The sequence below is a fragment of the Macrobrachium rosenbergii genome, chromosome 33 (genome assembly GCF_040412425.1).
Source record: "Macrobrachium rosenbergii isolate ZJJX-2024 chromosome 33, ASM4041242v1, whole genome shotgun sequence".
NCBI classification, from domain to species: Eukaryota; Metazoa; Arthropoda; class Malacostraca; order Decapoda; family Palaemonidae; genus Macrobrachium; species Macrobrachium rosenbergii.
The window spans coordinates 8,941,515-8,966,423 of record NC_089773.1 but is presented as its reverse complement, the minus strand read 5'-3'; the positions used below and the strand labels follow the sequence as shown (position 1 = coordinate 8,966,423).

The following is a 24,909-nucleotide window of genomic DNA, read 5'->3' as shown; positions in this document are numbered from 1 at the left end:
GTCTGGTTCATACTGTCATTCATATATCCATTTATATGAGAAAACTTCACCAGCTTTTAAAATGTCATGAGGAAGAGAGACCACATTTTCTGGAGTTGCAGAGCTAACCTAACACAAACGCCTCAAATATTGTTAAAGGTGAAGGAAATCGATGGATTGTACAAGTGTAAAAAGCTGGTTGCATTCACATCATGTGAATTTGAGAGAACTGAATCCTCTGGATGTTAAATATAAATTTGGCAAGAGATAAAGTGTCCTAGAATAGGTTATGTAGCATTTACGGTCCCAGAAAAGTCCCCGTTCATGATTGGTTGTTGTGTCCAAGTTAAACCTAGATTAGGCTATATCGTGACTGAGGTTAAGTTAATGATTTTATTGCACAGTGGTCCCTATAAATATTAGAAATATTGGCTGGGGAAAACTATAAATCTACTGATTTGCTGCAACAGTGAAGGAAAATAAGTCCGATAAATTAATTTATTCTATTATCAAGCGTTTAATTAAAATGCTTTATAAGGATTTCAATGAAAACGATTTACCTTAATTTTTTTATATTTTTTTATCAAGCATTTACTTAAAATGCTAAGGATTTTAATGAAAATCATGTACGTTAATTTTTATTATTATTTTCAAGCATTTACTTAATATTCTAGGTATTTTAATGAAAATTACTTGCCTTTTTGCAACAGTTGAGTAGCCACCTAGACACAGGACTAATCCTCTCTACCAGAGAAGTCTATCTATCTTCTCTTTCACTTTAATGTCATACGAATAAAATCCGTAAATGTATATGAATTACACCTCTAAAATACTCAGTATGAACATGCACGCAGAGTTGTACTCTATAAGTAAACCAATGTTAATGTAACAAAGGCCTATGATGGAGTTCCTAGCCTTATGATCGAACTGTCACTTATCTGTCAGACTCAGACTTTTATTTCAGACGGACCAGTACAATCTTTAAATAAGGAACACGACCATCAATTCTGCTTATACTACCGTTTATGTCAAACAAGAAAGATAATTTATTGATACTTTAATATTAAATTAGTTTAAATCACTCGTAGAAATAAGAGTGAGGGCTGATGTTTCATTTTTGCTGTCACGAAGAAATTTAGGAACGGAAACAGTTGATGTTGACATTTGTGACAGTGTGCGAGTGTTTCGCTACAGTGATTTTGTGTGACTTGGGAAGATTTATGTCGTGGATATTTCGGAATTTCTCCATTGGACCCTCGTGAATGGGCATTTACAGAAGGTAATTAATTATATGTGTGTCGGGTTGTTCCATAATGTTCCCCTCAGTAAGATGTTCTACCCCAGGGCGAGGTCCTTGTGCCCTCCAGAATGTACAATACAACACACGTGACAAATTGAATGCAAAATGAGTCTTGTAACAATTAAGAATTGTGTGATGATGGTTTGAGTACAACTAAAGACCACTATTGCATCCCTCTCGTTCTCTAACTACTGGTTAAAATGTAAAATGGGCTACATGTTTAGTGTGCTACCAGTGAACGTAAATACAAACAAAAGATGATTGGTAGGTATCTGTGAGTGACGGGAGCAGGAAGCTTGGTCCATGACTCCCATATTCAGTGCTACTTGGAGGGGTCCAGGGGGGGCAAAACCCCCTTGGCCAGGTTATGGCAGGGTCCCTAAGTTAGGTTAGGAAGGCAAGGTCCGTTTAGGTCGGGACCTGGCATTCTAGGAAAGGTTAGGTTTGTTTTCCTCGTCGAAACCTTTGTCCGTCGTTCTCGACTGGCCCCAAGGTGAGAAATATCATAAACGTAAACAAAAACATTAATAAAAGGTGGTAAATATTCTTCAGTTTTACTTTAAAACGAGACTAGCACTGCTGTACAGTCCCCACCAGTCGCTGAACGGAATATTTGAATCCATTTATGTTATTGTGTATGCTTGTGTCATTTGTTTATGTTTATGATATTTAACATCAATTTTTTATATTTTTAAGTTCATCCCCCCCAAGGGGCTTGTGTCAAACACAGGTTCCATTTGCCTTTTAAACAACATTTTGGAAAGTGTGGCCATACCGTTACAGGGATAGTATAAGCCTACATCTTAACCTAATAGCCTTTTAATCCATCTTTATGTAGTATTGGGTTTGCCTTCCTCAACCCACCTGCCAAGAGTATGGTACTTTATAGAAAGCACAAAGAGTTCATACTTTTGTAATGTTACTCATGTAATTTTACTTTGGTAAAGTGTTTGCTGGTAAATTTTTACTTGTTCCTGTACAAATACAAACCATAATCTTATATATAGGATTTAGCTTGTGAACACAAGCTTCAGTGGCCTTCAACTTTCAAACAAGGTCGTTAACTATCCATAGGTAGGATGAAGCCTTGCCCACCTTTCGGTATGCAGTCCACTTTTCCTCTGGCTGCTGTTGCGTACTGACATCTTTCTGGACTCTCTGCCCAAGTCACTGTTTGCTGTCTTTACTTTTCTTTGCATGTTTTTGATTGAGAAATATGTTGTTGAGATTTGTTCAGAATGTTGCAAACCCCTCAATCAATTAAGGTGTTATTAGCTCTGAGAGGAAACCTCAGGTCTTTATTTGCTGCACAGGGAAGGAGGCATGAGTGCAGTCAGTCTAGCCCATGTTCAGAGTGCTGTGTCTGGCTGTCTGAACAGTGGGTGAAGTTTGTCAGGAAGAAGAAGAGAGAGAAGGTCTCCTGGTGTCATTGGATTGCAGTACTCTGCTAGTGACGCCTAAAGTCCGCTTCAGTACTTTACTGCCTTCTGCCAAACTCCTGCCTGCTGTTACTACTCCTAAGAGAGTAGTTACCCCCACCAACTCCTACTGTTTGTTCCGTAGAGAATCTCCTAGGGTGGAGGGATGCCCAGCCCAATTTCTCACCAGGAACCTTTCTTCGTTCTTAGGGAGAGTTGTCCTTGGGGGGATGCTCTTTCTTGGAGGGTGAGGAAGATCTCTCACCTAATCTGACTTCGGTTTCAGGTGTAGTGGAGGATGAGTTGCTAAGGGAGCTGTGGCTCTTCCTGGGCATCTCTGGACAGCTGAATGTTTCTTCCCTCATTGACCACCAAAAGGTGATGAAGGGATATCCAGTGAGTGTGTCTTCGACAGTCCCCATACTACTTCGATGAGATGTTCCCAGGTGTTAGTCTTGTCTTTGTCCATGGGGAAGGTCTCCTCCACTCACTGCTGACAACGGCTGTGCTCAAGAAGAGGAGGACGTTCACATGAGCGGAACCGCTCTCCCTGACCTGTTTGGACATCATCACCGTGGATTGGCGACTGCCCACAGCCTCACTCACCTGGTAAGACTTCAGTCTCAACAAGTTGGACAAGGGCACTTGCGATCTCTCACCTGTCCCCTCCATCTCCTCGGGGTTTTGGGAGCCAGACAGGGCTGGTGTTCAGGACAGACCATTCATGATCCCTTCCCAGCCCCACAAAGGAGGCTTATGTGTCTGGGTCAGTTAATCCTCAGACCGGACAGGTCATATGCACGAGTGGTTGAGAGATCACCCGGGGGCTCTGGCGAGTGTCCCTATCCTGCAGAGGGAGCAACTGGGAAGGACTGGGAACTGGAGGGAACCAAGGGTCCTATGCCCTAGGACTCGGATGCCCCCGAGTTACAGAGACACTTTTTGGAGATCATTAAAACGATCCGTCATTTTAATGGAATCGAGGAAAAGACTGTGGCCTGTCCTGTGAACCGTTCTTCGGCCATTAAGTCTTTATGGGGACCTAAGAAGGAACCACACAGGGCTCCGATTGGTTTGTCATGGTTAAGACTTAGTGACTTGGTTTTAGACCAGGTAAATTCTCTTGTTTCCGGGCAAAACAATCCCTCCGGCTTAGCCAGTCTGATAAGTTATTTCCGCTACCTCTGGTTTGTCAGAAGAAATGCTGCATATCTTCGGAGAGTCCTTTGCTGAGGTACGTGGATGATTGGCTAGTCCTGCCTTCTTGAGTTTTTTCACAATCTTGATGTGGTGATAAACTTCAAGAAGTTAGGCCTCATGCCCAAGCAGAGGGTAAAAAGAACCTGAGCATGCTGATGGATATGGCAGCAGGTGTGGCGGTATTCACACCCACAAACAACACAACACGCAACACTCACCCTGATCTTCGGTTGCTGGAGATGGATAAGGTCCACGGTCGCCAATCACAGCACACACCCACGAAACAAAAAAACTTAAACCGACCCTCCACCAACAACGAACCAACAAAAAAAGAAGAGACACATGAACCATTAATGTGGTCCCAAAAAAAAGACGAACTCCCGTTCACTTTCAAGGTTGGACCTCAACTGCCCAAGACCTCCCAAAAAACGAAAAACTCTCGACAGACCGACAGACAGAGAGACAGCCGTAAAACCAACTCCAACAACCAGACCACTCACAACGACAATTACACACTCTCTCTCTCTCTCTCACAAAACGTTGGGAAATGCTAAATAAAACAAATTTCTGATCCCTCTATATTTCTCCCCCCTTTTAGCATTTCCCAACCAACACCTTTCACACCTCTTTCAAATCGCCTTACGCAACACCCACGGATGCTCCCTAGCAGGTCCTCTAGATCGCGTTCGCGGGCACGCAATCATTCTCTCAGACTCGCTCTCTCTTCCAGCAACATTCAGATTTACATTTTCTCCTCCATTCTCTCTCAGATTCACGCTATCTTCTTCACTATTACCACTCTCAATTTCATCCACAATCTCATCTATACCCTCTAACTCGTTCCCGAATACCTCCCCCAATTCTTCAACTAACCCATCCCATTCGCTCATTGACCTTTCCAATTCTTGCAACGATTCATTCATGCTTTCAATCACTCGTATATTACTGCTACGCTCTCTTACTCTTACACTTTCGCTCACCTCCAACCGTTCACTTACCCCTACACGTTCAGTCAACTCAGTTATATCAAACCCGCATATGCTATACGTTCTATTCATACCATCCCATTCATCCGTATTACACGCTTTATCACTCATTTTCACTTTGGCACTCACACCCCTATCACACAACTTACGATCATTCCGTTCACTTACGTTCTTCCCTTTCTTACGTTTTCTGCCATACTCTATCAAAACAAATTGCTTCATGCACTCGTCAGTCTTTCCAGCAAAGCCCCCTCATGCAACAACCCCCTCACGTACATGCATTACACGCACCGCTTGCATCCTGGAGGATCCACCCATTTGAACCCCCTTCACACTCAGTTTCCCGAATTCGCTGTCACAGTCACCCTCTTTCGTCTACATACACTTGATACATGCCTTCCATTCCACATTCGTCACATTTCGCTCTCGGTTCTGAACACATTCTCGCATAATGCCCATTCTTACCACAGTTACCACATATTACATTCACTCAGGTACCCCTACAACCATTAGCAACATGACCCACCTGTCCGCACCGGTAGCATTTAACCCCTATCTTTCATACACTCCCTTACCAAATGTCCCGGTTGCCCACACCCCGAAACACGCTCCTAAAGCCCACCTACACTCATTCTTTGTATGTCCTTCCTTTCCACATCTAAAACACTTCGCTCGACTTCCACTCATCGACCTTCCCTTTGTACACTACTATCCCTAACCCGTCCAACCCGTTGTTCCCTTACAAACCCATCATTCATCCTCACTGGCACCTCTACATTACTTGCTCTTACACTCCTATCTATTACACTATCGGCCATTCTCATTGGGCCCCTCAACACTGCATCCCTAAAGCTTCCGAACTCTGGTACTCTCTCATCTACCCCAGCCCTTACACTTACACTTCTGCTCTCTTTTATAACCCTGTCAAGCTCATAATCTTCTACAATTTCCAAAATTTCTCCCCAAGTCAACCTTTCATTCGTCCATCTTTTCTTCTCCTTCCGCTTCAAGTTCACAAATTCTCTAACTCCATCTGGCACTGTCCCTAACAACTTCCGTACTAACTCCTTACATTCATCTATCCCATCATCCCCAAACTTCTTCCTTGCCAACGTCTCCAGCCGACAAGCATACAGTGACAAGGTTTCCCCAGCTTTCATTCTTGCCTCATCAAATTCATTCTTCCTCTTATACTTAACACTCCTTTCATACGCCTCGCTTGCTCAACTAATCTAGCTTTCACCTTGTCATACTCAACATCTCCCACACTCATAATAACCCTATACATGTCAAGTAAAAACCCAGTCAAATACTCTCCTAATTCTCGTGCCCATACTCTCTTACTTTCCCCATACTTATCCTGACAAAACCTTTCATACTCCCTAAAGAAATCATGCACATCCCTACTTCCATACTCATTATACTTTTCACACCAGGGTACCTCCCTCACATACATAGCCTTTCTCACTTCTTTCTCACTTTCACTCTCACTTTCGCTACTTTCGCTCTGTCCTTTCATACCCTCTTCCGAATACAAAGAGTCCACTTCTGCACTTACATTCATCTTACTCATTACACTCTTCTTCCCCTCTTTTTATCCACTTTTATCCACTCACCTCCATCCACCTCACTATCACTACTGCCTTCACCCTCTCCCTTCTTTCCTGCCTTTCCCACTTCCTTTCCCTTCTTACCAGTTTCCTTTCCCTTTCCCTTCTTCCCTTTTTCTTCCCCTGACTTATCCTTACTTTCCTCTGTTCCTTCCCTTGCTTTTCATTCCCTTTTCCTTACCCTGCCTCTCATTCCCTCGTTTCTTGCTTCCTATTCCCATATCACTTTCATCACTCACGCTTCCATTCACTTCTTCCTCCTTTTCTTTCTCTCTTGCCCCTTCACACGTTCCAGAGAACCTGCCTCAACAGCCCCTTCTCCAAAAACACCCTTGAACATACCTTTCACCATTTCTTCCACACCTTTCATCATTCCCTCCAACTTTTTATCCATCCTCTCTTCCATTCTCTCTTCTGACTCTTTCATCTCCCCTTTCATTTCTTCTTTTGCACTTCTTAGTATTCCCTCCACCTCCTCAACTGACTCCTCAATCTCTCATTCTCACCCCCTCAACCACGTATTCTCCTCTCTCAACCTTACCAGTTCCTCTTCCATCCTTCTCTTCAGTCACACTACCAGCCACCAACCTCAATTGCAGCTGCAATACCAGCTGCCCCACGTTGGGCATGCCAAATATTATGTGGCGGTATTCACACCACAAACAACACAACACGCAACACTCACCCTGATCTTCGGTTGCTGGAGATGGATAAGGTCCACGGTCGCCAATCACAGCACACACCCACGAAACAAAAAACTTAAACCGACCCTCCACCAACAACGAACCAACAAAAAGAAGAGACACATGAACCATTAATGTGGTCCCAAAAAAACAGACGAACTCCCGTTCACTTTCAAGGTTGGACCTCAACTGCCCAAGACCTCCCCAAAAAACGAAAAACTCTCGACAGACCGACAGACAGAGAGACAGCCGTAAAACCAACTCCAACAACCGAACCACTCACAACGACAATTACACACTCTCTCTCTCTCTCTCTCACAAAACGTTGGGAAATGCTAAATAAAACAAATTTCTGATCCCTCTATACAGGGAGAGATTTCCCTTCAGATTCTTTTGTCAACAAGGTCAGGGAGATAGCGCAGAAGTTTCACTGGGAAGTCATTCTTGGCCACCTGTCGTCATTAAGGGAAGCTGGTCCCTCGTTGGCAGCTTCACCTACGCTCTCTTTAGTGAGGGCTAAAGGAGTTCTAGTTTCCAGTGAAAGACCCTCAGCCACCCCTCACTCTGCTACCTGGGCCGGAAGGAAAATGGAGTGCATACCAACAGGTGGTCGAGGCTACCCCTGAACTGTAAGTAGTTAATGGCCTTGTCTGAAAGTTAAACGGCCATTCCAGCTCGTGTTCACAAGGTAATTCCTATGTAAAGAATTTCAGGTTTGTATTTTAGAAAAACACAAATTACTTTAAAAATTTGCCATACAGTATTCCAAATCCAGAAAACAGGGCCGTGGAATGTAAAAAAATTCCAGATTGTGTTTGTATCTGATCATAAACCAACATTTCATCTCTTAGTACAGTACTGTACAGTAAACTGTAAATACAGGTAATCAATACTTCTTTACGTATGATATTGTTAATGAGTTTTACTAATATAGTTTGTTTTCCTTTACAGATTCATCTACTTCAGAAAGGTAGGGTCACGATGATACACGTGTGCCTTGGCTTGTAGCTTTTAAATTTCCGATTTGACTCTGCAATAGCATTGGAAAAGATGAAAGCAAACATATGTTAATGCTGCAAGGTATGCTTTTGGTTAGTTGTAATTTTCTTGCAAAATGGTGTGGTTCAGAATGAGCACTGTTCAATGCATAATCTGTATACAGTACTCTGAGGGTATTTTGTGTTAGAAATTTTTCTCTTTTATATGTGCTTTGAATTTTTTTGTATTTTGTGTGATTTGATATTCCATCCAGTTTTTTTGTGATTTTATGCTTTAATGTGCATGGTTGTTCTTTAATGTTGGTGATCATATGCAACATTATATTATTTATCACGTGCTGAACGCTATTTTGTCAAGAACGTGATTGTATGTAGAAAACTTAATATGCATGCTAGCCAAGGCACACTGTATATGATGCTACCTTTAAGGTTTTCTTGAATAAAAAATTATTAATTCAATAAGTGATTTGATAAATTTTGTAACTGTTGTAACTGAAAAAGCTTGATTGTAAAATTGCTCAGAATTATGAGGAGATTCAGTTTGATATTGCAAAAACTGACCTTTTAAGAAAAGCTTAACCAGAGCCCCCATCTGTCCTCTTGGTGCAGTGTACTGGAATTGATGGCTTCATTGCAATGACTGTAGCATAGCTATTTATGCAATTTTTTGCATAATGTTAGTCCCTTAGTTACAGAAGACAGAAACAGCAGAGGGGGTACAGTGGGTTGAAGTTCTTTGATTAGTGAAAATGTTAGGTGCCCAGGCGATGTTTGCTGAGATAACGTGTGCGCATTCACAACTTCACACTTGTACCTGTGACCTTGTTCTTCTGTGGAAATTGTTTGGGGGTGTCTCATTTTGCTGCTCATTCAGTGTTGTTCTATCAAGATTTAGAAGCCTTTATATACCAGTAATCATTTGAAAGATATATACATTTGGATGAAGGAAGACTCTGAAGCACCTCAGTGAAGGCATTTCATGACCAGAGGAATGAGCAGACACCCAAATGGTGGTTGGCAAGTGTTTCAGTAGCTGAAAATATTTGAAAGAAGTAATTTGCAGTCTATGACAAATTTAAATATTCGAATCTATAATTACAGAAAAGTAAATATGCATTATTCAAAATAGCCTTCAGGGTTTCATCTGTGGTGAAAAAACCCTTCGCGATTGGGTGTTGCAGTTGGTGAGTGTTAAAGCTAAAGATTTATATGTTTATCCTATTCAGTTAAACATACTTTTTTATGCCTATGTTCTGCTATAAGTGACTCCTCTTTATTTGTGATCTTATTTCCTTTCTGAACACAATGCTTATTAAAAGTAATTTTTGAGTTGTTGAAACTTTTCCTTAAATGGAATTTTTGTGAAAAAATCTTTTCACTTTGAAATCAGTTTGTCTAAAATCTTTCTTACTTTTTCTTAATGAAAACTGGGTTTATTGGGTATTTATTGTTAGTATGCTTGCTCTGATTTGAGAGATACTCCGTTGATGACACCAACTACAGAAGACAGTCCACTTCCCTTGGTATACAGCCACTGAGGACTTCTGAAGGTATTCAGAGGTCTCTGATGTATGGCGAGAAAAGCCTAGTGGTACCTCTCAACGTGTGGGTGAAAAAAAGTATATCTTAGTTTAACCAGACCACTGAGCTGATTAACAGCTCTCCTAGAGCTGGCCCGAAGGCTTAGATTTATTTTACGTGGCTAAGAACCAGTTGGTTACCTAGCAACGGGACATAGAAGGTTGTGGCACGGGGGGATCTCTCCCAGGACCCCAGATAACATAGCTAGCAGGTCAGTATACCACTTGGCATGTGGCCACGGGGGGGCCACCTGGGTCATCCTGAGATTCGGGATAGTCAACACCCAGTTGATTACCAGATGAATTGGGCAAAACGGAGGGAAGGCGTAAACTACTAGATAGACCCACGGGTACTGGAAAGCGTCCTCCATGGGTCTGGTACCACTGAGCACAACCCTGGAAGTTTCTTGTTGTGCTAGGTGGTAAACGGATCTATATACTCGGAGCTCTCCAAAGCTCGGAGAGCTTCTCTGCTATGTTCGGGCATAGGGACCTTTCTGTCCCTATCACCTAACTCAGGTAACTGAGGTGGAGGGACTGGCCCTTGCTTGTTGGCGTATGCCACTAACCCCTCCCCTCCTCCCTACGGAGGAGATCTGATCTCCAGTGGTCATATTAACTTTGGTTATTTAACATTCTCTTCTTTTCAAGCATGTAGTGACGTAATATATGTTTGTTGTTAGTATATGTTTGTCATTTTCCACGAAGCAGAGTAGTTATATTTTTCACGAAACAAAGTACAGTAGTTATATTTGTCTATCATAATATTTTATTCCTTGATTAAAAAATGTTTCTCGTTATTTGTAGACATGTATATATATGATTTTGACGAAGCTCAGTTAGATGCAATATTATTAGTATTGTTATTTAGGTTTGAACATTTACAATCCCTCGTTACGTAAGGGAGATTATCTAGACCATCGCATGAAGGTAATGGGCAGCCTAAAATGGAGGGGTTTATCTTTACTACAATCTTCTCTGGCTTTCGTCAATAGGACCAGTGAAGAATCTGGTCGATCACCAGAGAGAGAGAGAGAGAGAGAGAGAGAGAGAGAGAGAGAGAGAGAGAGAGAGAGAGAGAGAGAGAGAGAGATATCACCAACGTAATGAGGTATTATAACTGTATCTCATTAGATAGACATCCATGTAGAGAGAGAGAGAGAGAGAGAGAGAGAGAGTCAGCAACAGACCGGACACACAGCTGAAGATATGTCCGCTGCTCAGAAACTTGGATTTCTGAAAACAAACGGTTGGTTTATGTAATCATATTCGATGATGAAATGGGTCTAGTGCTTTCACCTTGATAAACTAGTTTACTGCATTTTGTGTTTAGTCGCCCAGATTTGACCAAGTGCTTCGAAGACTATTTATTATTATTATTATTATTATTATTATTATTATTATTATTATTATTATTATTATTATTATTATTATTATTCAGAGGATGAACCCTATTCATATGGAACAAGCCCACCTCAGGGACCATTGACTTGAAATCCAAGCTTCCAAAGATTATTATTATTATTATTATTATTATTATTATTATTATTATTATTATTATTATTATTATTATTATTATTATTATTATTATTATTATTATTATTATTCAGAGGGTGAACCCTGTTCCTATGGAACAAGCCCACCAAAGGGGCCATTGACTTGAAATTCAACCTTCCAAAGAATATAATAGTGTTCGTTAGAAAGAAGAGATCGCTTATTAGAAAAGAAACAATATATTACCAATCAATATAAAAATTGATAAATAGACGTTTTCAACACATTAATCAGCAGAGCAAGACGCTGAAATGTGGAAATAATTGACTTTAACAAGATTCTTGTGTTTAAAAGAAGAATGAAGGTTTGGAAAGGCTTACGAATTATTGGAACTTCAGAAGTTCAAGCGAGGGTGCATCGCGCGTCACTGCACTAATAATATTCTCCTTGCATTTGAATACATTTTTATCTATTTGTTAATTTATTAATTTATTGTTTTTCTTTTTTAATAAGTGAGTGGGATCTCTTCTTTTTGTATTTCCCCTTACTTCCTCTTACTTCTTCCTAAAGTTAAGTATATCTTAGTTTAACCAGACCACTGACTGATTAACAGCTCTCCTAGGGCTGGCCCGAAGTATTAGAGTTATTTTACGTGGCTAAGAACCAACTGGTTACCTAGCAACGGGACCTACAGCTTATTGTGGAAACCAAACCACATTAAAGCGAGAAATGAATTTCTATCACCAGAAATACATTCCTCTTGTTCTTCATTGGTCGTCGGAGATTCGAACTCGCGGCCAGCAAAGTGCTAGCTGAGAACGGAACCCACTCCCCCAACGAAGAACTACTTCTTCCTAAAGAACACCATAATGTTCTTTGGAAGCTTAAAGAATTTCAGGTCAGTGGTCCCTTTGATGGGCTTGTTCCATATGAATAGGTTTCTGTCTTCTGAATAATAATAATACAATAATAATAATAATAATAATAATAATAATAATAATAATAATAATAATAATAAATAATAATAATAATATAATAATAATGTTAAGTCTTATTGAAACTCATCTGAAAGAAATTTGTAGAATAAAATACAGGATTTTTCTTTCTCTTTCGAACGGCGTAGGATCCACATTCTGAATCTTCCGTTCGTCCTTAGGACTTCGGGAGATTAATTTTGATTCGGTTTGGTGCGACCAAAACCGTCGTCACAGACATCTTGGTCGTTGGCGCCGTAATCCCCGTAGGGGGGATTAGTGCCGTCAGTGCACCTCACGTGGTGCACTGTAGGCATTACTAAAGCTTCTTTGCAGCGTCCCTTCCTTGGGCCCCTAGCTGCAACCCCTTTCATTCCTTTTACTGTACCTCCGTTCATAGGATCTTTCTTCCACCTTGCCATCCACCCTCTCCTAACAATTATTTCAGAGTGCAACTGCGAGGTTTACCTCCTGTTACACCTATCAAACCTACCTACTCTCAGTTTCCTTTCCAGCGCAGAATGACCTCATAGGTCCCAGTACCTGGTCTTTGGCCTAAATTCTATATTCCATATTGATGTCGTATTGATATGAAATATGAAACTAAAAGTAAATAAATAAATAAAATAAATATTTTAAAAGGAACTTTAGAAGAGGAGTCAGTGGGTGCAGAGGTGTGATCGTACACTCAAGACGAGATTAATTTTACGGTCTATGCCTGGACAAAGACCATTCTGTTTTTCTTAAGTTATAATTAGAACTAATAATTTATGTTCAGATGTTCTTCAAATGTGACTGAAATCATCGCGTTCACTGTGGCAACATTTTTGTAAATACGTACTATTTATTTCTGTACAGATATTCTTCAGTTGTAAGTCAAATCATTACATTAACTTTGACAGCAATTTTGTAAATACGTATTTTTCATTTCTGTACAGGTATTCTTCAATTGTAAGTCAAATCATTACAGTAACTTCGACAACATTTTTGTAAATACGTAACAGATATTGTATAGTACCTCGAATTTGCTAATATTTCCTACTTTCTTCTTTTTATATCTCATAAGGCCTGATTGGGGTCAGCCTTGTCAGGTAATTGGGCGTCGGCCTGGTGGTGTCGCCTAGGGGAACAGGAGTGGAGGGGGAACGTTCCCCCTAATCTAGTATATGGGAAGACATGCATTCTGAGGGATACGTGTGGAAGAGGGTAGAGGTGGGGGGGGGAGGTGTTAGAGGTAGGAGGAACCGAGCAATAGAGGGGAGAGGAGAGAAAAATGGCCGAAATATGGGGCAGGTGCAACCAAGCAACTGCTAGCGGTTGCATGGGAGTTGAGCCGAACATTCCGATGGCAGATAACGAAGTTGCTGGAGCGTCCGTTTCACAGCTCCTGCGATCGTCTGGTGTCAGCGTCTGAATTTCAGGCGTAAATTTTGACTTGCCTTGAAAAAGGAATTCTTATTCTGGACACTCGAATCGTGGACCAGAAGATTGGGATAATTGGGACTGCCTTGTCGGTATGGTGAGTATGTTGAAGCTTTAGTTAATCGGATGGATCATACGTCATTTCTACACGTAGGGGGGTTAGTGCCGTCAGTGATCCTTGCGCGATGCACTGTAGGCATAAGTCGAGGTTCCTTGCAGCGTCCTTTCGGGGCCTAGCTGTAACCCCTGTCATTCCTTTTACTGTATTTCCGTTCATATTCTCTTTCTTCCATCTTACTCTTCACCCTCTCCTAACAATTGATTCATAGTGCAACTGCTTTGAGGTTTTCCTCCTGTTACACCTTTCAAACATTTTACTGTCATTTTCCATTTCAGTGCTGAATGATCTCATAGGTCCCAGTGCTTGGCCTTTGGCCTAAATTCAATATTCAAATCAATTCAGTACATTTTGTAAGTAACAAAATTATAAAAAAAGTGCTTTGTTTCAATTATGAAAGTGATTAAAAAAGCAAAACAGTTTTTCCTTTTATATATTTTGCTCACAATAAAATACCAAACATACAATATAAGGTAGGCGAACACTTCACTGATATAATCCTAGTATGTCATGGATATACCAACGCAAATCAATAATTACATCAGGTTCTACATTCATGAAATTGGTTACACTTGTAAAATTTAACCTTTTATATCTTGTGTGGCATAAAACAAGAGAAAAATCTGTGCAGCGTTACAGACGACACTGTCAGTCTGAAAAAAAAAAATCACGCAGTAAATATCTTAACTAGTCATTTGATATGTGAATGCTTAGAGCCAGTGGTACTCAATCTTGTTTTTCCATTATTTTAGCAAACAAGATTTCTTATAATAATTAATATTCCACTATTCTAGCAAACATGTTCTCTTATAATTATAATCATTTTCCCATTATTCTAGCAAACAAGCTGAAAGCTTAGCAGGAATAGAAATAAGAGAGTGAGTGATCCAGCAATTGTAAAGGAAGAGAAGAAGAAATGAAGGTAATTACGAACAGGAGAATTCCAACGGGATGGAAATTCCTCCTTATTTGAAAATCAGAGAACGATAAAGTAAGCAGATGAACGAAATCCTAAGAGACGGATATGCATCTCTGACTCGTGTTTGTGTCATGTAGTTTAGTTGAAGGAATTCTTTGTGTACGTAGGAAATTTCTTGAGAAAATCCAACGAAATGGACCTTTTTTAGTTTTCTGTAAAAGAAAACTGTTGTACCGGCTCTATGTTCTGTCCGTCCGCACTTTTTTTTTTCTGTCCGCACTCAGATCTTAAAAACCACTGAGGCTAGAGGGCTGCAAATTGGTATGTTGATCATCCACCCTCCAGTCATCAAACATGCCAAATTGTAGCCCTCTAACCTCAGTAGTTTTGATTTTATTTAAGGTTGAGTTTAGCCTTAATCGCGCATCTGGCAATGATACAGAACAGGCCACCACCGGGCTGTGGTTAAAGTTTCATGGGCGTGGCTCATACAGCATTATGCCGAGACCACCGAAAGATAGATCTATTTTCGGTGGCCTTGATTATACACTATACAGAAATCTCGATTGCACCGAAGAAACTTTGCCGCATTTTTTACTTATTTTGTTTACTTAGACATTAAGCTGAAAGAATAATTTTTGACTTAAACCTCTCTGGAAGCCTTTGAAGGAAGATCTCATAAAACAGAACTATTCTTTCAAAGTCTGTAGAGGAAAGCAGAACCAATATTGAGCGAAGCCTGATTTGGGTTTTGAAGTCTTGTCACAACCCACAAGACGAGTAATTTTTCTCCCTTCTCTGTGATTGTGCTTGCTTTCCCCATCTAAATCCCCGTAGGAGTGTAGTGCCGTCAGTGCAGCAACCGTGGTACACTGTAGGCATGACTTAAGGTTCTTTTACAGTGTCCCTTCGTTAGGCCCCTAGCTGCAACCCCTTTCATTCTTTTTTACCGAGCCTCCGATTCATATTCTCTTTCTTCCATCTAACTTTCCACTCTCTCCCAACAATTCTTTCATAGTGCAACTGCTAAAGGTTTGCCTCTTTATACCTTTCAAACCTTTTAACTCTATTTCCCCCCTCAGCGTCGAATGCCCTTGTCGGTCCCAGCGCTTGGCCTTTGGCCAAAATCCTATAATCCATTCAAATCTACCTCAGAATGCACCGGAAATCTTCTTCTTCCCTATTGCAGCGAGAGTGCATAAGCATCCACGTCGGTCAGGCGGGCGTGCAGATCGGAAACGCCTGCTGGGAACTGTATTGCCTGGAACACGGCATCCTTCCGAACGGGCAGTTGGCAGCCAACGAAGGAGAGGAAGACATGGCAGACGACTCCTTCGGGACCTTCTTTTCGGAAACGATGGCTGGCAAACACGTCCCGAGGGCGATCTTCGTAGATTTGGAACCCACGGTTGTTGGTGAGCGCGTGTTTCTTTTTTGATAAGTGAGGTGGGGGGGGGGGTCTCTAATGAACACCTTAAAAGTCAGTGGCCCCTTTGATGGGTTTCGTTCATATGAATAGAGTTCTTCATCTTCTGGATAATAATAATAATAATAAAATAATAATAATAATAATAATAATAATAAATAATAATAATTAATAATAATAATAATAATAATAATAATAATAATATTTCTATCTATCTATCTATCTAGCTATCTAGCTATCTCTGTATCTATCTCTATCTATATCTGTATACAGTGTATATATATACATACGTACATACATACATACATACATACATACATACATACATACATACATACACGCACACGTATACATGCATATAGGCTATATTATATACATACACACACTGTACACACAGACACACATACATACATACACACATACACATACACACTCGACAACACTCCCCACCACACACTGAACGCAACCTTGGTCCGAATCGCCAACGTCACAGCAACTGATCAATATAAACCCCCAAAACATCACATCCCCTGACGAAGTGCGGGCGGCACCGAGTGCTCACGCTCCGAATATATCCTCAGACGAAGTTCGGACGGGCACGTACAAGGCCCTCTTCAACCCGGACGGCATGATTTCGGGGAAGGAGGACGCGGCAAATAACTACGCCCGAGGCCACTACACCATCGGCAGGGAACAGGTGCAGGTGACCTTGGAACGGATCCGGAAGCAGGCGGATCAGTGTTCCGGATTGCAGGTGGGAATTTTGGGAATCCGTTCCGACTTGGATTTGCGGATTGGTATGTGGCCAGAGATTATATATATATATATATATATATATATATATATATATATATAATATATATATATATATATATATATATATATATTTATATATATTCGTATATAAATATATATTTTAAATTTAGATATTTCGTACATAAAAACATCTTTTAAATTGATTCGTCTTTTTAGTTACCTATTCAATTTTATTACGGCGTCAATGACCTGGGTGTTTTGACGCCAGGTTTAGCAGTCGTAAATCAATCAGTCAGTCTGTGGCCATTTTATTTTATTATTATTATTTATTTATTTTTTTTTTTTTTTTTTTTTTTGCTGACGAACTGCTCTCGGAGATTAAATCCTGATTGCTACTTATGACAGTTGATAATTAGGTAAAAATAGATTAGATTTATTAGGGTTAATGTCTTTTTGTTAATTTTGTAGTTATACGGATCGTATTTTTGGCATTATTTATAGCGTGAGTGGTAACACATTATTATTATTATTATTATTATTATTATTATTATTATTATTATTATTATTATTATTATTATTATTATTATTATTATTATTATTATTATTATGATATATATGTTAATATGAGAAGCTACAGTACATATTTTAGTATTGATTTTTTTTACATAATGAGAACTATAACAACTCTTATTTCTCGTGTTATTTTTTCACAATGAAGAGATCTTTTGTAACTCAATTCAGTAAATTTTCCCTGTCTCCCGAGATGGAATTTCTCCGGTAACTTCTCATTTAGGCAAATAATAGATATACGAGTATTGTTTTCTCACATAAACGTTTTTTTTTTTTCAAATAAGGTTTCATAGGGTAAAAATTTCAGTTTTCTGTAGAGCTGCCAAGGTCAGATATTTGACCATAAAATAATGCGAGGTTGTTATAAAATTCCCACACTGCTGATATTCCCAAGTGAATTCAGTCTTTATGCCACAAGGAATCTACGCATTTCTCTCTCTCTCTCTCTCTCTCTCTCTCTCTCTCTCTCTCTCTCTCTCTCTCCAAGGAGAAGGTAGTACATTCGCCACAAAACAAAAAGTCGAGAAAAACGCATTTAAAGTTTTCAAAATGCAAAATGTCACAGCAACCTTATTTTTGCGTCTACAACAAAATTTTTTTTACCAAAATGAAGCTTGAAGTCTCAACTTTTTTATCAGTGTAGTAAAAAAAATTAGACTTTCAAAGTTTGGCTGCTTGTACTTTCAATGAGTAATTATATTATAATTACTCGCTGAAAGATCCCATTCCTTCCCTATGAATATCAGCAAATACAGGAAGCCAAAAATAAAGTTTTCCTTCGAGATGATCTGTTTCTAAAGTGGAGTACTCCTTGCCAGGGCTTCCTCATCTTCCACTCCTTCGGCGGAGGGACAGGATCTGGGTTCACGTCGCTCCTGATGGAACACTTGGCCATCCAGTACGGCAAGAAGAGCAAGCTGGAATTTGCTGTCTACCCGGCGCCCCAGGTAACACCTGACAGTTCGCCTGACCTCGTAAACCGAGTGAAGATTTGCACTGGCGCTCGCGAGATGTGGGATGCTGTTTTCTCGTCATTCGAATGTGTTTTAGAATTACTTATAGTTTTAATCTATTTATTTAATAAATTGTTAATTTGTTTCCTGTTAACTGATCTCTTCTTTTTGTATTTCTTAGTACCTTCTGTTGCTTCTTTCAAATGAACACCATTTTGTTTGGAAGCAGCTTGAATTTCAGGGCAGTTTTTCATAATATATTTGAATAGCACCAGGCATAGGCTCAAAATTGCCTCTCACACAATGTCGTCAAGCTTCACAAACCCTTCTGAAAAGAGCATTCAGAGTTAGGGACGTGACCTGAGGTCATATTACTCTCTCGACTAGGTGGCGACCTCTGTCGTGGAGCCTTACAACGCCGTTCTGACCACCCACACGACTCTGGAACTCTCAGACTGCGCCTTCATGGTGGACAACGAAGCCATCTACGATATCTGTCACAGGAATTTGGCGGTAGGTGAATGGAGACATAAGTGTTTGTATATTTATATATATGTGTGTACATGTATATATTTTGGACGATAGACATAAGGAGAGAAAATGGGAGAGAAGGCAAGTATCCTGTCTTTTCAGAGAGAGAGAGAGAGAGAGAGAGAGAGAGAAGTTAAAGTTAAGTATACCTTATGTTTACCAGACCACTGAGCTGATTAACAGCTCTCCTAGGGCTGGCCCGAAGGGTCAGACTTATTTTACGTGGCTAAGAACCAATTGGTTACTTTAGCAACGGGACCTACATTTCATTTTGGAATCCGAACAACATTATAGCGAGAAATGAATTTCTATCACCAGAAATAAATTCCTCTAACTCTTCATCAGCCGGCCGGAGACTCGAACTCGGGCCTAGCAAGTGCTAGTCCACAGCTCTACCAACTCGCCCAATTGTGAGCTAGAGAGAGAGAGAGAGAGAGAGAGAGAGAGAGAGAGAGAGAGAGAGAGAGAGAGAGAGAGAGAGAGGTGTTTGTTTTTTGCCCTCCATAAAGGATAAAGGCAAATGGAATTTAGTGATATCATTTTGAAATCTTGTGTGAATTATAATTTTTTTTTTTTACTTGTGGAGGAGAGAAAAAGAAGTCTAGCTGTAGGCTTGTCACTCAGGAGAAATCCCTTATATATTATTTGCTACCTAGAATGCATGCTATTTGCTTGAGAAAATAAGGGGAATAATAAGGGAATCAGTATAACCGAAATTATACCATATTTTAGGAAAGAGACACATCAAGAACCACTTATTTGATAATTTTGTTTTGCTTCCCAGATCGAACGACCGACATACACGAATCTCAATCGCTTAATCGGTCAGGTTGTGTCTTCTATTACAACCTCTCTCAGGTGAGGTGGCATCGCTCTTGTTGTTGATGTTTGCATTTTGAAGTAGTTAATGGATTTTGGTTCAGTTTTCTCGTTAACAAGTAGGAACCAGTCTGCTCTTCTTGTTGACATTTGCATTTAGAAATAGCTATGGATCTTGACTCAGTTTTCTAGTTAACAAGTAGGAACCAATCTGAAGATTTCTCAGTGCATGTCTTCATTTTCCAATACTGAATGAAGTATTTCCCATAGCAGAGGTATTGCCGTCAGTACACCTCATGCAGCGTCCCTTCGGCCCCTAGCTGCAACCCCTTTCATTCTTTTCACTCTACCTCCGTCTATATTCTCTCTCTTCCATCGTTCTATCCACCCCCTCCTAACAGTTGATTAATAGTGCAACTGCGAGGCTTTCCTCCTGTTACGCCTTTCAAACCTCCTTTACTCTCAATTCCCCTATCAGCGATGAATGACCTCGTAGGTCTCAGTGCACTTGGCCTTTGTCCTAAATGGTTTATGTTCCAGCGACTGAAGAATCGTATGAATCAAAAACTTCATTCATTCTTTCCTGAAGGTTCGACGGGGCGCTAAACGTCGACCTGAACGAGTTCCAGACGAATTTAGTTCCGTACCCAAGAATCCACTTCCCACTGGTCACCTACGCCCCTGTCATCTCGGCTGAGAAGGCGGAACACGAACGACTGAAGGTACCCGAAATCACCTCTACCTGCTTCGAGGCCCACAATCAGATGGTCAAGTGTGACCCCAGGAGAGGTTGGAAGAAAGTGCTATCTTGAAATATACAGTATATATTATTTATTATATATATACAGTATACACATTTTGAAATTAATTTGCACTCGGAGGAGATTATAATTGATAAGTGCTTTGTCCCCATCGTGATTCGAACCATTGCTGGGTTCAGAAACAGTGACGGACAGTGACTTTGACCACCCATTTATCAATGTATAATACATACAGAGACAGAGACAGAGACAGAGAATGAGCATATATAACAAAAAGGTTGTTTGATTAAAATATTTGTGGGTATATATATATATATATATATATATATATATATATATATATATATATATATATATTATTTATTTTATTTTGACATTCACACATATCCTAGGTAAATACATGGCATGCTGCCTCCTGTATCGTGGTGACGTTGTACCAAAAGACGTCAACTCGGCCGTGGCAATGATCAAAGCCAAGAGAACCGTGCAGTTTGTGGAATGGTGTCCTACGGGATTCAAGGTCGGCATCAACTACCAACCTCCTACTGTAGTCCCTGGAGGGGACTTGGCCAAGGTTTGTCAGTAGTTATAGCAGAGGATGGTAGGTTTTGAATATGGCCAGAATTAGGGTAAGGTGAAGAAGAAGAAGAAGTGGAGATGCTGCAAATATAATGCTTCTTGTTAAACATTTTTTGATTCAGATGAAAAGTAATGTAGCATATTACAGGTGTGCAGGGATTTTATGTGACCTTTAGTTGAATATTATTATTATTGTTATTGTTATTGTTATTATTATTATTATTATTATTATTATTATTATTATTATTATTACATACACATGTATACACACACACACACACACACACACATATATATATATATATATATATATATATATATATATATATATATATATATATATATATATATATATATATATATATATATACAGTCGATCCCCATTATTCTCAGGAATGCCTACATAAACCCTCTGCGAATAGCTAAAATCTGTGTATACTTGATGCCCCTCTAAAAATGTTTATAGTTCAAACACAAAAAAAAAAATGTTTAAAAATGCTTGTACCTGAGTATTTTTATAGTTTCATAACAAAAAGTGCATTCAGTTACGAAAATGTTATGAAAATACAGTAATTAGTGAGTATTTCTCAATGAAAAATTACAGCGAATAGGCAAATTTTCCGCTAATAGGTGAAGCTGCGAATTTGGGACCGCAAATAGGAGGGGGTCCACTGTGTGTATATATATATATATATATATATATATATATATATATATATATATATATATATATATATATATATATGTATCTACATATATATACAAACACATACGCACATAGACATGCATGTATATTATATGTACATTTTGTGTGAATGCGTTTAGGTGTGTAGATTTACGTGTGCTTCCATTTATTCATTCATTCAGGTCGAGCGTGCCCTATGTATGTTATCAAACACCACAGCCATTGGTGAAGCCTGGGCCAGGTTAGACCACAAGTTTGATCTCATGTTTGCTAAAAGAGCTTTCGTACACTGGTAAGCTTGTTCATAGATCATTTATAATTTTTATTGAATAAATTGGAGATTTATTCTTATCAATAAACATAGAAAAGGTTGTGTATAGGTATATTAATTTTTAAAGATCTTCTGTTGATATTGTTTCTTCCATTTTACGTTCCACCCTCTCCTAACAGTCGTTTCATAGTGCAACTGAGATTTTACCTCTGTTACACCTTTCAAACACCCTCCTCTCAATTTCCCATTCAGAGCTGAATGGCCTTATCATAAGTCCCAGCGCTTGGCCTTTGGACTAAATTCTATATTCCAATTCAAATTCCAATTCCAACAGGTTCGTGGGAGAGGGAATGGAGGAAGGCGAATTCACAGAGGCTCGGGAGAACATCGCTGCCCTTGAGAAGGATTACGAGGAGGTGGCTAACGACTTCGATGATGCTGAATTGGATGACGACGATGAATACTAAGCTAGGAATGATGGAACACCAGGCGCTAGTTTTGATGCATAGTGTTTAGATCCTGCTCTGACAATGAAAGATCTCTGCAAATGAAAGAGCACTTGAATGATTGCATTACAATTACAGGTTCCAAATGTAATGGAGGTTCCTCTAGATGCCATCCAGATTGAGCCAGGCCAACTAAGTCCTTGAGTGGATCGTGGCTTGGCCAGGCCAACTAAGTCTTTGAGTGGGTCATGGCTTGCCCAGACCAACTAAGTCTTTGAGTGGGTCATGGCTTGACCCAGACCAACTAAGTCTTTGAGTGGGTCGTGGCTTGCCCAGACCAACTAAGTCTTTGATTGGGCCCAGGCCAACCAAGTCTTTGAGTGGGTCGTGGCTTGCCCAGGCCAACCAAGTCTTTGATTGGGCCCAGGCCAACCAAGTCTTTGAGTGGGTCGTGGCTTGACCCACCCCGTAGCGGGGTAGTGCCGTCAGTGCACCTCGTGCGGTGCACTGTAGGCATTGCTTACAGTTCTTTGCAGCGTGCCTTCGGCCCCTAGGTGCAACCCCTTTCGTTTCTTTTACCTTACCTCCTTTCATATTCTCTTTCTTCCATCTTACTTTCCTCAACCCTCTCCTAACCATTGATTCATAGTGCAGCTGCGAGGTTTTCCTCCTGTTACACCTTTCAGGCCTTTTAATGTCAATTTCCGTTTCAGCGCTGAATGACCTCGTAGGTTCCCGCGCCTGACCTTTGGCCTAAATTCTGTATTCCGTTCTGTTGCGTTAATTCAAATTGGAATAAATGCAATATAATCAGTTATCAAATAAGCTCCTAATATGTCTTTTGAATCTTATAATAGCAAAGAAATATCGCATAATTTTGAAAATTCTGATTCACGTTCGGGTTTCAGTGAATATTATATTAATAAACATATAGAATATTTGAGAAAATATGACATTTTTTCTTTCGGGTTGTGTTTATAAATTCTTGAAGTCTAATTAGTAGAAGAACAGCACCTCTAGCCATAGGCAAATGGAAATATATAAGTCTTGACAAAGAATGATTTGATTGATTTGCGGCCACTAAAACTGGCGTCACAAACATCTAGGTTATTGACGCCGTCTTGACAGGGAGGTTCATGGCTATACCCACTCATTTCAAATCATGTACAGTATTATTGAAATCATATTATGCTGGTAATATAGTGATACTGAAATGTGTATTATTAACATAGTATTATGCTGTTAATGTGTGATATTCACGTAGGTTAATCCATTCTGTGGTTCCTCGTATGTATCAATTATTTTGTAAAAATATTACTTCTCATTATGTAGTAAAATATACCGAATTAAAATAAGATTTTCATTCAGACATTTTGATAGCGGCAAAAGGCCTATGGAGAAACTGGATTTTATGAAATGTAAAATAGGCCGTTCGATTTGAGAGAGAGAGAGAGAGAGAGAGAGAGAGAGAGAGAGAGAGAGAGAGAGAGAGAGAGAGAGAGAGAGAGAGAAATTTGCTAGATTCTGATCTAGACAGAAGAGAGAGAGAGGTGTCTTAAAATGTGGGCGCAAAGTGGCTGTAAAATTATTGACAAGAATACCAGAAAGATTACACAGAGAGAGAGAGAGAGAGAGAGAGAGAGAGAGAGAGAGAGAGAGAGAGAGAGAGAGAGAGAGAGGGTTTGGTTTAAGCTCTTGCGCAGTTATCTGATTGCCCTCTCAAAAAATCTGACGGAATTCCTGATTGCTTATTAGTCGCGATTCAGTAGCCTACAGAAGGAAACTTGTATCATTTGCTTCAGAGATCAGATTAAAAGTGTTGCTACTTAACTATGTTGCGTTGCTGGTTAACGCGACGAGGCTATAAAGCAGTGGTTCTTACCCTGGGGGACGTCAGCAATTTCCAAGGGGGGCGCGAGCCCTAGGGGAAAAATTAAAAGTTCTCTAATTATATTCGTTATCCTCTTAACAAAAGTCGCTAAGAAGCGGTGTCAAGTATCTCATTAATTCATTCCCAAAAGAATAAAAACACCTTTCTCTTTTTTTCATTTTCCTTTAAATATGGGAGGGAATTTTATTCACAGATGCAAGGGGGTTTTGGTGGGGGAGTTGGAGGGAAGGACCAACTCTCAGAGGGGTGATGGTAAAAAAAAAGGTTAAGAATCATCTGCTGTAAAGTAACTTCAAACAAGTGCTGTTGCATAAACACCTCTGGGTTAAGAGACGTGTCTTTACATCACTGATACTCAATACTGCGTCAGACCTCAAAGTCAGTCTAAGGTTATCATCAGTCTAAGGCTTCTACCCCGCAGCTGGGGATTAGTGCCACCATTTCACCTCAAGCGGTGTGAGTAAACTTTGAAATCTCAAAGCCCACTGTCTCTGCTTTCGTGAAACCTTCCGCTCCGGTACCCTTGCCCTTGGAAAGTCC

General features: G+C 39.9%; 1 protein-coding gene across 1 annotated transcript; it reads left to right on the top strand.

Moving 5' to 3' along the window:
• The first annotated feature begins 1,128 nt into the window (after positions 1–1,128).
• On the top strand, positions 1,129–23,819 carry LOC136855896 (tubulin alpha-1 chain-like). The gene is made up of 11 exons (XM_067133336.1): positions 1,129–1,258; positions 8,128–8,146; positions 15,871–16,096; positions 16,689–16,861; positions 18,252–18,380; positions 18,774–18,899; positions 19,702–19,775; positions 20,326–20,525; positions 20,890–21,071; positions 21,944–22,053; positions 22,367–23,819. Exons 1-11 carry the CDS (start codon positions 1,242–1,244, stop codon positions 22,497–22,499), a joined length of 1,389 nt encoding a protein of 462 aa, XP_066989437.1. The 5' UTR covers positions 1,129–1,241; the 3' UTR covers positions 22,500–23,819.
• The last annotated feature ends 1,090 nt before the right edge of the window (positions 23,820–24,909 follow it).